Raw genomic sequence first — 17,891 nt, 5'->3', positions numbered from 1 at the left:
AACATCAGTCGCTATACAGGTGCTGGAGGATGGAAGGTATGGAACGTACCACCCCTTGCTTTAATAAATCCTGTCCTCCTAAAGGCAGAGCTAATGACTCAGGACAAACATGGGTAACAAGATTGGTTTTCACCCTCAATCAGTTATGGAGCAAGAAACATTGCAATTCAGAATTAGCAGATTTATAAAAATCTAGCGTAGACATTGTGCAGTGCTTACTGCAGAAAGCCTATCTACTTCCACTCAAATGCAGCTGACAGGCATTCTTCTTATGCCCAGCAAATTAAGAAAAAATTTAAATATGCAATTATCAAAAACTACTCAAAATGTACCGCCAACAATTCATCCAATAATCAACAGTCCGAAGGAGAATTTCAGTGACACACAGTCCAAACTGGCTAGTCCAAACGTGCATATAATAACCAATCTTTTCCTGTCTTATTAATGTTTAGTGTGCAAAATAAGATCAGAAACTCCGTCAATTTTTAAAACAAACATAGAGAAAATGCCATAAAATGAAATAGAGAAGTACGTCAGAAAAGAATGCAAAGAACAACTGCAGAAACAATGAGCAGCAAAATGATTACTAGGATGGAAACTGACACCCAGAAAGAGAAAACCAGCAACATGCTGGGGAAGTGAGGGCATGCTAGTGTATCAGCTTCTAGTGCATCAGCTTCTACTTCCTTTGGGTGGATCAGAATTACCTACCCAAACATTTTCCTTTAAACTGAGAAGAAAAGAGGCACGCCAACTACAAAACCCTCTGTTTATAACAGAAAACAACCTCAAATAAACAAGCCCCTGGCCAACTGCAACAATCAAAATGGCTTGTGTCAATCTGTCAGTTGCCAAAATAAAACAATCTTTGAAGCGACATCTTTTCCATAATCAGGTTTGAAAGATTTCTGACATCCTTCATTCCATTCCCAGCCATCAAGATTAGCAATGCTAACACAGAAGGGCCAGTTTGCTTGATGCAACAACTCCGGGCTGTTAAGAGGACACACCGAGGGTAGAGGCCGACATCTAGGTCAAGGCTCCTAGCGCTAGGTGGCAAGAGCTAACTCTGCAGGAGTACTTCGCAGTAGTGGTTATTGCAGGTACTTAAGATTTTTCTCATTGCTCCATTTGGTAATTCTTTTAAATCTAAGGTTATATTGTGTATTTTTGCAGGTTAGAAGAAAACTGATCTCATCATGTATTAGGAATGACTGGAATGCAAGTGGCTTTTAAACTGTGCCAACAGCTTAGCTTGTAACTGCCATTACCTTCCATCCTCTCCAGCAAGTGCCATTTGTCATGGAACTTACTAAAGACAAAAATCACCAAAATAGTGACGACTGTATTCACAATAAAGACTTCGTTGTCCAGATTCATCAAGTTATAGATACTCCATGGGAGCATTTCAATTAAACTTCTACAAAACAAAACATTTTATTTGGCAGCTTATGAATCTTAGTGCAGACCTGTCTGTCTATGTTCCAGTAAGCAGTCCTGTGAGAAATGATACAGGAATATTCACTGGAAGCAAACTGCTTGCAAAGCACATCTCATTTAGCCTATACAAAAAACTTCAAATCTACCCTTGATTTTTTTTTTCCCCTGAGAGCAGCTAATTACATAATAAAGAAAAAGTTATTTGCCGAGAACCAGAGTTCTTGGCACGCGGAGACATTTGCAGAGACATGCTGCTGACATTTTCAATTTAACTGCAGGTAAGCTTGTGCCCTGTCAGTTATAACTAGAAAGTTTTAATTTCAGAAGGTGTAAAGAGTGCACTCCTGCTTCTCTTTTCGCTCTGCTGAAATGATTTCATGTAAAGCAGAATATATCTTCGACTGTCTGTGACTCACCTGTGATTCAGTTCTCCGTAGACAGGCCAGAGAGGCCTTCAGGTATTCTGAGCAGGATGGATCTGCAGAGAACTTAAATGGAGACTATTTTTTTCCATTGTTTTTAAGCCCTAAGTGACCCTGCCAGGTGACAGCTTATCTTTAAGCAAGAACATGAAGCTGAATGAAGATTCCATTAGAAGAGAGAGTTCCCGAGAGACTGAAGAAACTATGTGAAAGAGGGCAAACTATGTAAATTAGATCAGTATGGGAATCACAGTAATAGAAAAGGGAAATGTCAACATAAGACACATTTTTTACATAGCATTACATCTCCTTATAAAGCAGGAAAGCAAGGTGGAGAAAAAAGGCAGTAAAATAGAAGTTTATCTACCATGTCAATGGCAGCCTGTAAAGAAACTGAAGAAATTATGTAATACAAAAAACCCCCCATCAAGTCCTTTTCTGGACACTACCATTTGAACCTTCCCTGCTCCTACAAACTCTACCTTTAGCTTCCTCTGATGCAACTGTCCTAATCAGAAAACAGGCTGTTACATAAATACACAGGTACCACATTATCTCCAAGCACGTGGTGTTCTGGTAAGCTTTTCTGGGCATTGGCTAATGTGAAGCCAGGGACTTCCAAAGAGCTTGGTCAAGTTCCCCAAAAATCTTATTAATAGACAATAAAAATTGAGAAAGGGACTGGATATGCAAAATATTACCGAGGCTGTGAATCCTACCAACCTCTGTACTAGCTTCTGGGAAGATTACTGATGATCAGGATAGGCAAGCTCAAATTCCTACCTGTTATGAGAAAACTAATGCACTACTGAAAATTTCTGAGACACAGTAGATATTTCATGCCAAGATGAAGGCTACATCAACTCCTGCAGTTGACTGGTTGCCTCTTAAAATCAGAGCCCACAGACTCCCATACCTAAGGTCAATCTAGACAGACAAGCTAACTGAAGCAGTGTCAGGATCTCCAAATGCTTCACTGTGTTTAAATTACAATGCAGTGGGGCAGCTACCTTTTTCTTCCCATTGTGAACTTCTTCCTCAGTGATGAAGCATCACCTGAAGAGAACTTTTCTACTGCACAGAAATTGAAACAGGCCTCCATAGCCATCTCAGGAAGATAGCTCTGGTGCTTAATTTTCATCGTGAATGCTAGTAACATGATGTAATTCACTACAGTGGTACTGTGGAAATATAAAGAGGTAATGGACAAAACCATCAATATGGCAAAGAAAGGAGCAAAATGCACTTGAAAAAACACTTGCAGAGGCAGAGGATCTATTCTGAAATGGTGACCCACACAACCCACCTTTATATGCTATGTGCATATAAAGAAAGAGGAAAAAACTGAAGAATGCCCTCCACAGCCACTGCAAAGGAAAATTTTCCAGTCTCAAGTGACAGGACATGAATGTACCCATAGTTCAAATGTATACGACTGGCTTAAATAATATTTATTAAGGATAGCAAATCACTGGTACACTATATGAAAAATGTTTAATGTTAATGTTAGATAAGGCTTTTATCCACCTGTAGATTAACAATCTTTGCAGAATAGACTGCATTTTTCTGTCATTCATTTTTTCATAGAATCATAAAATGGTTTGGGTTGGAAGCCACTTCTAAATATCATCCAGTCCAACCCTGCTGCCATGGGTGGAGACATCTTTCACTAGATCAGGTTGTTCAGAGCCTTATCCAACATGACCTTGAATGATTCTAATGATGGGGCATCCACAACTTCTCTGGGCAACCTGTTACGGTGTCTTACCACTCTTATCGTAAAAAATTTTCTTCCTTATGTGCAGCCTAAATCTACCTTTTTTCAGCTTAAAACTGTTGCCCCTTGTCTTGTCACTATAGGCCTTAGTTAAAAGTCTCTCTCCATCTTTCTTATAAGCTCCATTTATACACTGAAAGGTTACAATAACACCTGCCCAGAGCCTTCTCTTCTCCAAGCTGAACAACCCTAATTCAGCCTTTATTCAAAGGAGAGGTGTTCCAGCCCTCTGACAACTTTAGTGGCCCTCCTCTGGACCTCTTCTAACAGGTCCATGTCTTTCTTGTGCTGGGACTCCTGAGCTGGACACAGTACTTCAGGTGGGGTCTCATGAGAGTTGAAGAGACAGGGAGAATCACCTCCCCCAAACTGCTGGCCACACTTCTTTTGATGCAGTCCAGGACGCAATTGGCTTTCTGGGCTAGGGGCACATATAGCCAGGTCACGTCCAATTTTTCATCCACCAGTATCCTCAAGTTCTTCTCTGCAGGGCTGCTCTCAATCCATTTATTCCCCTGTCTGTATTGATACTGGACATTGCCTCGAACCAGGTGCAGGCCCTTGCACTTGGTCTTGCTGAACTTCATGAGATTTTTTACCGATTCAGCTAAAGCTTCAGTTATCCAGATGGTCCGAGGTATCTGTTAGTCTTGTTATTTTTCCTTCCTCACACTTTTCTTTCTTTTGATCAAGCACAAAGGACTGCACATCAGTCCACAACTGAAGGTTTCACAGGGCATGACAAAGGGATTTGACTAGTACACTAAGAACCCTACTTCTAAACTGGAGATACAGTACTTGAGATGCAGAGATAGCTTAATATTCCATTACATGCCTGAAGACAGATGTGTTTTTATGTTTCTGATTTAAGCAAAGGAATTGTTTTTCTTTCAATAGACATACTGACACAGTGGGCTATGGGATAGCTGCGTATATTCATTACTGTGTCTCAAAAGTTCCAGGCAGAACACAAAATGATGAAATTTTAGAGAATAGAGATACAAATACTAACATGAACAATTAATTTTCCATGAGCATTGTATAAATCAATAACGAGAGATCTTATTTTCAAAACCACCACAGCAGGCTAACTTCTATATTTAAAATTATTTGCTTTCTGAACATAGACCTTTCTTGTATAAACGAGAAATCAGCATTACAAGACAAAATGTACTAGAAATCTGTACTTTTGCCCAGAATGAATTAGGCCAGCAAAACAAAAAGTCTTGCAATTACAAGTCAGTAGTAAGAACACTACAAGGGCTGAAAAAAATAATTAACATTTCCCATAAAGTGCAATTCTCTCAGAGGACTCTCTCCTTTTTCAGCTCTTGAGCTTTTAAACTATTTTTCATTTGACTGTATGTTACTGAAATGATGAAAGGACTGCAAATTTCTGCATTATCTTTTACTTACTCGAACTGATCAGACTGCAGGACAGAAGAAAGGGAAAAAACTAGACATGAAAAGAAAGACAAAGACAAGAGTTCTGGCTCCATGCAAACTTGTTTGGATCTCAGAAAATTTTCCCAGAACAGATGTTAAGACATGGAAAAAGCACGAGCCAGACTTGCGACTTAAGTATGTAATTTAACTGCCTCAAGTAACATATTACAGGGAGAAAGCACTGAGTCTGACATAATGTGGATTGCCAGCAGGACCAGATGGTTTGCTTAAATCACAAGCTAATAAACCTTTACACAAAATAAGAGGGAAATGAATTATGGTTTCATCATAGCCCCATTTTCGTTAAAGCAGTGGGGTGGCTTTAGGTACTCTTAAAGACTATATCCAAGACACTTAACTAAATTCTTGGCTACTCTGAATTAAGGGAACAACTTTCAAATTCTTATAGATATTGGGAAAGCTGTTAGACATAGCCTTTTGAGAGCTAAAAATATCAGAGGAAAATGAGAGAAATAAGTAAGCAGTAACAAAAAAAATCCACACGTCCCCCACCCCCCAACAAAATTAAAATGTGATTTCTGGTTTGTAAGGTAAGGACAGCCCTCAACTAGGAGAACAGCTGAAAGCTCTGCCACACTGACAGCTGAAGGGTATAACGCAGAATGGCTCTGCCCCACCACGCAGATTGGAGCTCTAGCTCCAATCCAAGCCCCCTTATTCATCACCAGCGCATGAGCATGCATATGCCTGTAGGTGGACAAAGGAGATAGAGAGAGAACAAAAGACTATGGTCTGAAAAGCTGCAGGATATCGTAGTTGAATGCAAATTTTCTTATCGCTGTGAAAGTGAGATACTTAGACAGCTGATGTCTCCTGCTTCCATGAACTGGTCCCTCAACAAATACATTCATTATAAAAAAAGGATCTGATAATGAACAGGAGTTAATGCTCTGTGTTGCTCCTTACTGTCTCCACTGATGGCTCTAGGCAATGAAGAGCACTAATATTAGACTGATCAGATATATGACATTACCACAGTACTCCTGCAGAACCCACAGAAACAGAAATACAGGAGACTTTGTCAAGGACTACATTACCTGAGTATCAATCCAGACTGCTTTTTGCTCATAGTCTGCAAGCACTGAGCTCTCGTATGAAGGAGGAGGAATCAAAATTCACAGATGTTTGGAAAAGAGAAAGCTCCAGAGTTGCCAGACTTCAGGACTGAATAAGTCACAGCTGTGTCTTGTTAGGATGTTTGGAGGTAGCTTTGACAGTTGTATCTTCTAAATGAGGGCCATAAGCCATATAAATAAGCAATGGCCTACTGCTGGGACAAGAGCTCTTGAGAAGGAAGCAATAATTGTCTCTGCTTAACACATACAAAATATTTGAGTCAGGCCTGGAAAAAATAAGTTAAAAACTGAATTCTGATTTCTGTTGAGGACAGGAACCTGTTGTAGTCTCTGGTATCTGAAGACTATAACGAGATACAATTTTATTTCTGCATTTCCCTCAAGTGGAACCATTATCCAACATAATATTCTCATGATGTTTTTTAACCCTTGCAGCGATACCAAGGGAAGCTGTCCTGTTTTATTTTACATAATGTACAGTCTTAGGAAACTGTCTTGTGTTTATCTTCTGTGGCTAGCAATGAATCTTTCCAGCCCCTTGGGAACACAGCAGCAATCACTGCCTCAAGGGATAACAAACAATTCAAGGGATAACAATCTTGCTAAAACCCTGGATTTTGATCACCATTTAAAAAGCTCTACAGGGACAGAGAGACTAGAATTTAGCACAGTTTTGCACACACTCACTTAGCACAATTTGTTACATCCAAAGAAAATCTCTAGAACTATGGTTAGTTCATGATACTCCGGCCACAACTCTAAACACGGACATCTTCGAAACAACTTAATATTTCTTAAGGTACATCTACCCTGTGATTGCTGCTAAGGTAGCACTAGCAATTGGGCCAAAGGAAGCCTGTCAGCTGAGACTAATTGCCCAAGGATTTCAGCAGGTTTTTTATAAGCCTTCTGTAGACCACGCTAATTTCCCCATTTTGCTGCATTTGAGACAGGTTCAGGTTAACTAGGATATGTCACTGTGGCAGACAGTTTAGACATAACTGAATAATATTCAAAGTAAATATTTAATGCTGTGCTACAGAGCATAGCATAGATTGTCAATTTATATAGCACAGATCAATTTTCCAAAGAGAAAAATTCTGGCATGATGCATTGACACTACAAGTAGTGAAAAAAAGGGTATGCTAATTCCACATACAACTTGAACACGCTTTTCCGAGAAGACATTAAGGGTCACGAACATAAATACCCAAAAGCACAGTTATTATGTGAAAGCACATGCATTGCCCCATGAAGGCTGAACGTGTGTCTAACTGAAGAAGTACAGGCTCATTGGTAAGCTCAAGAAAGTTTCCACCTCTACTAACCTGTGGAAGCAAATCTTTAGCATTGTAGGTAACAGCAAACAGCAGAATAGCAGAACCTAGACACAATAATGAAGTAATCTCACCATACTGAGCCAACTGCACTCAGGCTGAAATTCAGTGAAGGGTTTGAAGGAATCTGATGGTAAACAGGAGTACAGCAAAGTGTCATGGTTTTGGCTGGGATGGAGTTGACTTTATTGCTAGCAGCTGGTATAGTGTTATGTTTTGGATTTGGGATGAGAAATACTGTTGATAGTATGTTAATGGTTTTGGTTGTTGGTAGGCATTCAAGGCCTTTTCTGATCCTCACACTGCACAAAAAGTTGGGAGAAGACACAGCCGGGACAGATGACCCTAACTGACCAAAGGGATACTCCATACCATATGGTATTATGCTCAGCATCTAAAGCTGGGGGGAAGAAGAAGGAAGGGGGGGACATTCAGAGTTATGGTGTTCGTCTTCCCAAGTAATCATTATGCATGATGGAGCCGTGCTTTCCTGGACATGGCTGAACACCCGCCTGCCAGCAAATGAATTCCTTGTTTTGCTTTGCTTGTGTACACGGCTTTTGCTTTACCTATTAAATGGTCTTTATCTCAACCCACAAGTTTTTTCTCACTTTTACTCTTCTGATTCTCTCCCCCATCCCAAGTCAGGGAGTGAGTGAGCAGCTGCATGGTCCTAGTTGCTGGCTGGGGTTAAACCGTGACACAAAGTCTGGAAGCTTTTGGGTGAGTAGGAAACATTTAAAAAAGGAGCGGCATCCTCAATTTAATGAGCCTCGAGTATGTCACTCTTCTGTGTTTCTCTGTATAGAAGAATGGTCCAGAAAGGAATACAATTTCTTTTCTTGCACTTCACGGATTTGGGGGAAAAATCAATTATATCAGAAAAAGAATATATATTTTTAAATGTATGAATCTAATGTACAAGTCTAATGAACTTTTCTAGTACTTTAATCATGTATCAGGGTATCACACTTGCATCTAAGATCACAGTTAAATAACCCAACTGGAAAATGGCAAAGAAATTCCAAATGAGAAAAGCAGAAGCTTTAAACAAATATTAACACAAGTATTTGGTTGGGTCCTCACAATTCCAAGCAAGCATTAATGTAACCAAATCTTCATGGCTTTCTCCTTCAAACCAGACTTGAAGGAAACTCAAGACTTTGATTTTCTCTTGAGCCACGACAAATAAAATAGAGGTAGAAACTTGAGGAAATAATATAACAGGTAGAAGGATGGCAGGATAGAGCTTTGTCTAGAATACTTGACTATAATAAAAGGCATAATGTCCTAGGAGTGCAAGAAATTAAACAAAATATTTAGAAGCTTTTTCCCCTACAATGTTAGCAAAATATCTCTGTCCCAAAGTCTGAGTGTGATTTTTCTGTTCACCATTTTTTTTCCCTATTCATTCTTTTCTACCGGAGGCAAAAAAAAATTTCCCAAGCCCCCAGCCAGGCACAGATGAACACACCTAAGAAGGAAAAGAATAAAAATTCCACTCTGTTACATGTCTTAGAAGGTACGTTACTTAATATGGAAGGACCTACATGTTATCCCTGACGTACTGAATCACCCTTCCCATGTAAGGAGTATGACTCAATACAAATCTGGGTATTCTTAAAGAAAGAGGCTATATAATCCATTTAAATACCAGGGGAGAAGAAGTAACCTTAGAGAGAAGCAGTGCTTCTAAAAATGACTGCAAACACTGACAAAGACACAGTGCACAGTCAACTTTACCTAGCCAAAATGCTTTCTCTAACCAAAGGAAAAGAATAAAAAAAATGTATGTCTTAAAAAATGATGGCAAAAACTTCAGGCTGACAAGCGAGTTAAAAAGCTCTTAAAACAATTTATATCAGTAAAAGAAATTAAAATATAAGTTTTTCAAACTTCTCATTAGGAAATACAGAGGAAGAGACAAAAAAACATTAATTAAAAGCAAATTTTCCGGCATCTGTTACAGAGCAGTCAGAATTCTAACATTTGTACAGTGCTCAGAATTCACCTAGAGGTAAGTGGTTCATGAGAAATTCCACTTTATATTTTCTGTTATAGGGATCTGTAGAAAGTAACTTAATATGTCAGAATTTGTGCTGTGAGATAATTCCAACACTCAACACATTTTAGAAAATATTTTAGGTCTATTTCACTAACAATGCTCAGCAAAAAGGGTATGTGTTTTATTTTATTTTGCATTTTTAGAAGACACTTGATAGGTTAGAGTCCAATATATAATAATTCCATTGTAAATGTAGTTTCTATTCTTACAAGAAAAGGTAGTCTAAGTAATATATGTTAGAAAGTTAAAAAGGGACCAGAATGGTGGTATGATGGACTTGGTTGGCTAGACTTTCTGTGTAGTAACTTACAGGTAAAAGAAAAGGCTCTTGGAGGCTGTACTCTGTATTCAAACCTCTGCAGACCTTGTACTTACAATAGGGAAATCCTGGTACAAGAGACAGGGAAAAAGGAAAGAACTGTGAAGGAGGCTCTAGCTGAGTTATTAACTGATTTCATATTTATTTTTCCTTAACAAACAGACATGAATTTTGATGTAGGCACATCTGATAGAGAATTTCAGGCATCTTTTTATCAACATATTTTACATGCAATATGTGCCTGAAAGAATATTAAATCCTCCTGAAGTAACTTATAAATATAGTGGCAGGAAGGAATTATCATAAGAAAATACTTTTTTTTTTTCTTCCTCAAAAGGCAAAGCTGACAAACCTGACATGTGTAGGATAAAAAGATACAGTGCCTGAACACGGATATAGCTATTTATAGGTCTATATACTTCACCTCATTTAAAATTTCCCACTGTGAACCATAATTTCAAAAAAAGTTGATGGAAGGTGTCAAGATCAGACCGGTACCTCAGAAATTTCAGTTTAAGTAACTACTTAAGGGAGGAAGGAATGAACAGATAATGGCCAGTGTGTCATGCATTTATTTGCCATAACATTTTAGGGTAAGGAGTTAGATATTAGCTGATATTATATAGAGTGAGAGTGCATTTAAGCAAGAGTTGATATTCACGAGAGAACAGAACACACTACTATCAGCAGAAATACTATTTAAAATTCTAAACCATACTGCTTTTCAAATTTGAGGTAAATAAAATAAGATAGAGAAACATATGTTGTGGTCAGGCAGTGCACCATCTCACTTGTAGAAATAGCAGCCTGTTGTAAAGGCCACAGTAAAAGCTTCTTGTAAAAATAATTTTAGTAATAATACTAAGCAATTCCTGACTCCATTTGTCAGTCCTACCCCCACAGTTCAATGCCTCCTCATACGTGCCTCAGGTTCTGCATGGGGATCCATGAACAAGATCAGCAAAAAATTCCTTCAAAAAATAAGATAATTCCTATAATGAATTAGGTCACTGCTCTATTTGACAACATGGCCCCAGAAAGACCCAGGCTGGGAAAACTGAAGGGACATGCACTGAAGTATGAGGATGAAAGTGAGCGAAGAAAGAGAGGGTGTAAGTATCTTTGGTCAGTACACATTTGTGAACGATACCCTCCAATAATGAAGGCTCATAACGCAAGTTATTCTAGTATTGTGCTCCTTGAGCCAAGGACCTGACACTATTTATTATTGACACTGAATCACAGAACCTAAACTTCTGCTTCACTTTGTTTCACAAAAAGGGCCTTACTCTTTTATGAAGAGCGAAACACATTTCCAGCATTGTTGTGGGAATGGTGCTGATTATGACTAAGCTGATATAGAAGATGACCTCCTGCTGCAGGAGAAGGGATGGTAAGATGCACCAGGACAGCAGAAGAAAGTTTGTGAGCAAGACAGGCCCTTTTGTCAAAGATGACCTCCAGCAGTATTTCCTAGGGAAGTAAAACAACCACTGCATTTTTGAGCAGGGAGAAACTTATATTTATTTCCTTTTTTTTTTTTTTTTTTTGAGGAATGTAACAATAGCTTTACTAAAGTAAACTCAGATTTGGTTAATTCAGAAAAAGTGCCTGGATCCACATTTGTTTTTGCCATCTCTAATAGAAAGAACTTCATAGTAGAAGTGTTTATCCGAGAAATCCTACTTTCACAGCCTTATGGAGAATACTTAAAAAGAAGTCTCCATACGCCTTCTGACCTTCAGCCTAGAGGGCTGAACTAGTGCGATCAGCCGCATTTGCACCTAACCCCACAGCTGTAAAGAATTTACAGTAATATTTACATACAAGATTCAGCAGGTGCACCAACAAAACCAGGTGAATATGTTAGAAAGAAAGAATTTGGAAAACTTTCAAGTCTTTATATCTACGTAAGACTCCCTCATCTGCTTTCTGTATGGCAAGGTTTCTGTTATACAGAACAGTAAGGTCAGTAAAACTATGCCCAATCCAATGGGTGCGCTGCTCCCAGCAGGAAATGCTTGATTCTATTTTTGTGATAGATGAAATAAAGAACAGGTCTAAGATCCTGAAATAAACAGAAAGCGAGACATCTTGCCATATATGGATTGTGTATTAACAGAGTTAACTCACTGCCACAGTTAATACACACTGCCAGGATGTTTTCAAACACTGGATTAAAGAGAGTAAGATTTTAATCTGAAACTGTTATCTGAGACCCATGAAATCCCAAGTAGCTTCATGGACACTGTAATTCAAATCTGAAGTCTGTAAAATAGCAGGAAACCATATATCATGAGATGATGGAGGGTAGGATTACATGAAACAGGGCTACAAAACCAACACTGAATACGGGGGCAGAGGTACACACAAATGAGATGTCCTCATACCTTGAACCACTTAAAGCCAAAATGGATGACCTCATGCACTGATTCATTAAACAGCTTCAGACAGGCAGTGAAGTGGCAGAATGGTAGAAAACAAGATAAACAGAAGAGAGGAAAGAAAAAGCATGCAATTAAAAAGCAAATTATAATCAGTTTGGACAAACAATAACATTTTTAAAATCACACATAACACTTATACTTGGTCTAAGAATGATCCTAATCTATTATCGTTTGCAAAAATCAAAGGATTTGCCATTAACATTGTATAGAAAACAGGGCCTTGCATTTTAAAACTCTAAAGCTATCTAAGGGTGTCTTTCACAATTCTACAAGGAACCTCCACAGAACATAATAAAACAAACACGGCATTCTTTTGAAGTAATTGAAGGAATATGAACTGAAAAACATTTGAAGGGAAGTCTCCTCCTCAGCTTGGATAAACAGCTACTTGCCATCACTCTATTACTTGACTCTATTTAATTGATACCGAAACAAAATCCTGTTGGAAAAAATGAGGCGCAGCAGCTCCCCCAGCACTGACTAGAACAAGACACTCCGGTTGCTTTTCCTTTGTGACATCTTGTTAGTTGTATTTAAAAAAACTGTAATTGGTCAGAGCTGGGAGTTTAGTTCTTCTGTTGGCGTAAGACACTGCTGTCAATCAGTGACGGTAAAGACATTGACTTTTCCTTCTTCCGATCCTGCTGCTTTCAATCCATCCTTCTTTCTCCTCCTGACTTCTGTACACAGTACGACATCCAAATTAATTTCTTCTTCATGATGCTGTTGCACACCATATTGTATATATGGCTTATTGACCCTCAGGTTGCACATTTCCCTGGCTTGCCTCATCTTTCAGATTGTCCACCCAATTCCAATTCTCTATCCACCAGTTACTTCCCTTTTTCACCAAGCTCTGACCATCTGATTTCATTGTGTGCCTCTCATCAGGCTTTGCTGGTGAATTCTTTTAAAAAGCCTCCTTACCGCCAAACATGAAGTTTGTGCATATTCCCAAAGCACTATTCTCTTTCCGTGTTCTTGTTTGAGGATGCCTTGGATATAAATAAAACTTCAGTTCTATGATAACAGTTCCCTATTTTACTAACCCAGACTCAGCTCTTGTCCTCTCCAGAATAAACCTGCTGCTAGCAGCTCATGGAGGACAGACATCTATGAGGCGCTCATGCTCAGTAGGCTACAAAGGTGTCCTCCCTTCCTTCCTGTGACTGACATCTTCCTCAGTACTTCATTTCTTTTCATCTAGGACAGAACTTTTGTATTTTTGTTAATCTTGATAGTATCTTGGACTCAAACCTCCTTTAAAAGATTATGTTTAAAAACTTGCAGAATTTCTTTTATGGAATATCTCTAACATAAGACTTTTCTGATTACGGAATCACGGAATCATGGAATTTTCAGAGTTGGAAGGGACCTCTAGAGATCACCTAGTCCAACTCCCCTGCTAAAGCAGGATTGCCCAGAGCACATTACTCAGGACTGCATCCAGGCGCGTCTTGAAAATCTCCAGAGAAGGGGACTCCACAACCTCCCTGGGCAGCCTGTGCCAGTGCTCTGTCACCCTCACCGTAAAGAAGTTTTTCCATGTATTTGAACAGAACTTCCTATGTTCCAACTTGTGCCCATTGCCCCTCGTCCTGTCACTGGGAACCACTAAAAAAGAGCCTGACTCCATCCTCCTTCAGCCCACCTTTTAGATACTTGTACGCAGTAATAAGGTCTCCCCTCCCCTCAGCCTTCTCTTCCCCAGGCTAGAGTCCCAGCTCTCTCAGCCTTTCCTCATAAGGGAGACGCTCCAATCCCTCAATCATCTTAGTTGCTCTTCGCTGGACTCGCTCCAGCAGTTCCCTGTCCCTCTTGAACTGGGGAGCCCAAAACCAGACACAGTATTCCAGTTGTGGCCTCACCAGTGCAGAGTAGAGGGGGAGAATGACCTCCCTCGACCTACTGGCCACACTTTTCCCTATGCAGCCCAGGATTCCATTGGCCTTCTTGGCAACGAGGGCACATTGCTTGCTCATGGATAATTTACTGTCTACCACGACCCCCAGATCCTTCTCCTCAGAGCTACAGATTGCATCTGTATAACTGAAGTTCTTTGGTTGTATTTCTTCTGTGTCTGGATCTATGCAAAACTCTTCTTGTGCGGGTTGTGCCGATTTGTGCAGTAATCTCCTTGTCTGTAGCTTTGATCACATTAACGCTACTAGCATGCCTCTTTGCTAGCGAATCAAAGGTAAGCTACTCATCCTTTGCAACCTGTACTCTACTCACTTTTCACTTCCAATACTGAGATGACCTGTGATCATCCCCTAATACAAGCCTACATTATGTGCACAAAAAAATTGTAAACATTCACCTTTGTGCTTACTTCCCTGACTTCAGATACCCCTACAAAATTAACATACTCTACCTTCTTCAAAACCTTGTCTCAAAAAATTCACTAAGCCTTATGCATCTTGTTCTGCATTTCAAGCACAGACATCACAAAAGGGTAAGTTCTAGATGCTCAACGAGTACAAAAATGGTCACCGTGTCTTGCAACAAAGAAATTAAAACATTATGACATCCTAGGCATCTAATCACATACTATTTTGTTTACTTTTGTGTCTCAGCGTAGAACCCGCACCTTTGTGAGATACATGTTTTCCTTTCAAGGGGATCTGATCTTTGATGTGGTATTCACTACCTAGTTAATATTTTTATTTCATGCAATGTTTTTAAAAGGCTACAAGAAGTTTGTAAAGAAGGCATTCTTGAAAGCGAATTCCGTAGCACTGTCTAGGATCTTAGGGTACAGCAACCAGAACTATCCTCAATACGTCTATCAGCAAACAGCTGAGCTTGACAGCAGTGTAAAGAGAAACAATTGCTTTCTTCCTGAAAACTTGGGTTATCACTAAGATATTTATATCTTCTTTTTAGGTAAAGTATGTGATATAAGAAAACATGTTGGAAAAAAACCTCTTAAAATGTTTTAAAGTGCAGTTAGTCAGAACTTTTTTTATTTAAATAACAAAAAGAAAGAGATCGTGCCGTTGCAATGCAGCTCACCAAATGCTCGTTTGCTAATTACAGTCAAGTAAGAACAGCAGAAAAAACTGAAGAGGCTCACAAAAAGCACAGTAAGAATGCCAGCTGCAGCTTCTGCTTCAAAAGCTTTAGCAAAATCTCATGAAATTTTGTTCACTACTTATGGTATGTTTTCTTGATGATTACTTACGTGAGTTAAAATCAGGCACATACATGATTCTTCAGAGTATCTCGTCAGTGGCACAGCATCAATTCATGCATAAAAATTTACACTTGGGGCTTCAACACACAAGTGCGTATTTTCTTTGTGTGTGCTTGGCTCAAGCCAAGGGATTTGTCTCTTTATCCAGTTGTTTCGCAAGTGCAACAAGACTGTGGTCCATAAACACAACTACACTAATAAAAGTCATCTTTTTTACATTCAATGAACAATACAGTGAACCTAAGTATGCTTACACATAGGAAGATAGCTTTGACAGGCAAGACAGATCAGAAGAGTTACTACGTCAAATAGTATTTTAAAGCTCAGGATACCTTGTATTTCTTTTTAATTTCAAGAAAATCTTACCTATGAAATACAACTTATCATGAAGGCTTTGCAGACTTTATGAGTTCTGTTACCTAATGTTGGAACAGAGATAAAGGATCATCAAACAAAACCAGCTGTGTTTCACAGTAAAGCAGGGAAAACAGAACTTTACTGTCTGGTTACTTTCCTAAGAGGACTACCAGTGACTTTATAAGATTGCAGACCTGTTTCTCAGCATTGATCCTGGCTGACTCCTCTTGTGCTAGCACCATTTCCCGCTCTGCAGTTATCTGAACACTTTCTCTGAGCGCCTCTTCCAATTCTTCAATCCGATCATCCTTTTTACGTAGATTGTCCTGGAAAATGACGGGAGACTAGGTGAAGATGACTTGTTTGGAACTAAAGCCTTTTAATCAACCAAGTTTTATGCCAAGCAAAACGTGTTTCTCCCTCCCAAGGTGCAATTGCAGGCAAATTATCTTCACACAAAAGAAAGAAAGATGAAGTGATGCAAGAGTAGGAGGAAGATTGCAGCAAAGAGAAGAAGAAAGCTAGCAAAGCAGGATCTCAAAGCAAGAGTGCTTGCCTTCCATGTTGGACATACCACAGTGCTGTCAGATTATACAGCATAGATAAGCAAGGGTTGTTGGTAAATAAAGATTAGTAAGCAGTTCCAAAGAAGCACAGAGGCCAGAATTGGTGGGAAGGTAGCAGGCATTCAGCATTGCCCATTTGCTCACACATTCACCAGCAGGCACGGTAAGAAGGGAAACATAGCGCTGCAGTGTGGAATTTGCACTTTCTGGGTTAAGAGGGAGAAAAGCAAACATTAACCCAACAGGGCTTTCCATTGTTCAGATTAAGCCTTTAAGGAAGTTTGTCATCAAAAACTCTCTAGGAATTATGAAGGGTTCATCTGGGCTGTTAAATCTTAGACATCCAAGTATCAAGACTTCCTTAAAATTTATTCTTCGATTAAAAGCATCTTCACAGTTGCAAGTTCAGATGTCCCACATATATTCAAATACCATTGAAGAAAATCATATTGCTCCTCAGAAAATACACTGTTTCATTGGTTTATACAGTCAGCATAACTTAGAAAAATGATATACAAAATTAATGGTATTTTTATTTGTAAAGGAGAGCCTCCTTACTTTAATATTGCTAGGAAAATAAATGTGTATATCCCGCTTCTGCTGTAGCAACTTGGATAAAAGACTGCAAAGCAGGCTGTCCTGACAGGTATATATGGACTTGGACCATGTTTGCTTAACAAATCCATCAGAAATGAGCAGCTTGATGGACGATTCCTGCATTTCTTGTCTCGCAGATCGGTTTCGATCATAGGGTTTGGATGACGTACTAATGCACATTTAAATTACCACATGGGCTTTTGAGCCATCTCAGCAGCAGTGGAAGAATCAAAAATGTTTCCCTTTGTTTTTTGCATTTTGCTTTCTGTCACATTTACCCCCTTGTCTTCTGTTCTTTTGTATTTAGGACTGAAATTTTCCACTGTTCTCTGAAAGTGTTTCACACCATATAAAGAGTAAGGAAAAAATTGACTGACTTGGAAAAAATTTGACCTTGCAACCTTCATAATGCAAAACATTAGTCATCGGAGTTTAAAGAATGAACCTGACTTAGTCCTTAATTCCTGCCTTCTAGTACTTGGGATACACCACCAAGGATACTTGTTGTACGAACACCGTTTCTGGCAGTCTCAAAACTGTCGCTTTCAATGAGAGTGTTCCAACAGAGATGCAAAGCTTTGTATCAGACCAGTGCAAGACCTCTGTCACCACTGCCCTTGTGCAGAGAAAGGCTAGTATTCAACCACTAGCACAGGCAACAGTATTTGTTAGGCTCTGCAGGCAGAGGAGCTTTCTGCTGATGATTACTTTCCAAAGTGGATTCACAGGGCAAGTAATTGCTGATTTCTAAAGAAACGAACAGAGAGATCTTAATTTCAAAAATAAGCGTTGTAGAACAATTTTTTATACTTTTTGAATCTCTCC

General features: G+C 39.2%; 1 protein-coding gene across 1 annotated transcript in view; it reads right to left on the bottom strand.

Annotated features, from left to right (window-relative positions):
• ERC1 (ELKS/RAB6-interacting/CAST family member 1) overlaps positions 1 to 17,891 on the bottom strand; it is a 291,534-nt gene that overhangs the window by 100,141 nt on the left and 173,502 nt on the right. Inside the window, exon 13 of the mRNA XM_082488537.1 lies at positions 16,098 to 16,229. Coding sequence (XP_082344663.1) covers positions 16,098 to 16,229 — 132 coding nt within the window. The remainder of the gene's footprint in view (positions 1 to 16,097; positions 16,230 to 17,891) is intronic.

This window comes from Vanellus vanellus, assembly GCF_965231255.1.
Source record: "Vanellus vanellus genome assembly, chromosome: 1".
Lineage (NCBI taxonomy): Eukaryota > Metazoa > Chordata > Aves > Charadriiformes > Charadriidae > Vanellus > Vanellus vanellus.
This window is presented reverse-complemented; position numbering and strand designations above follow the sequence as displayed.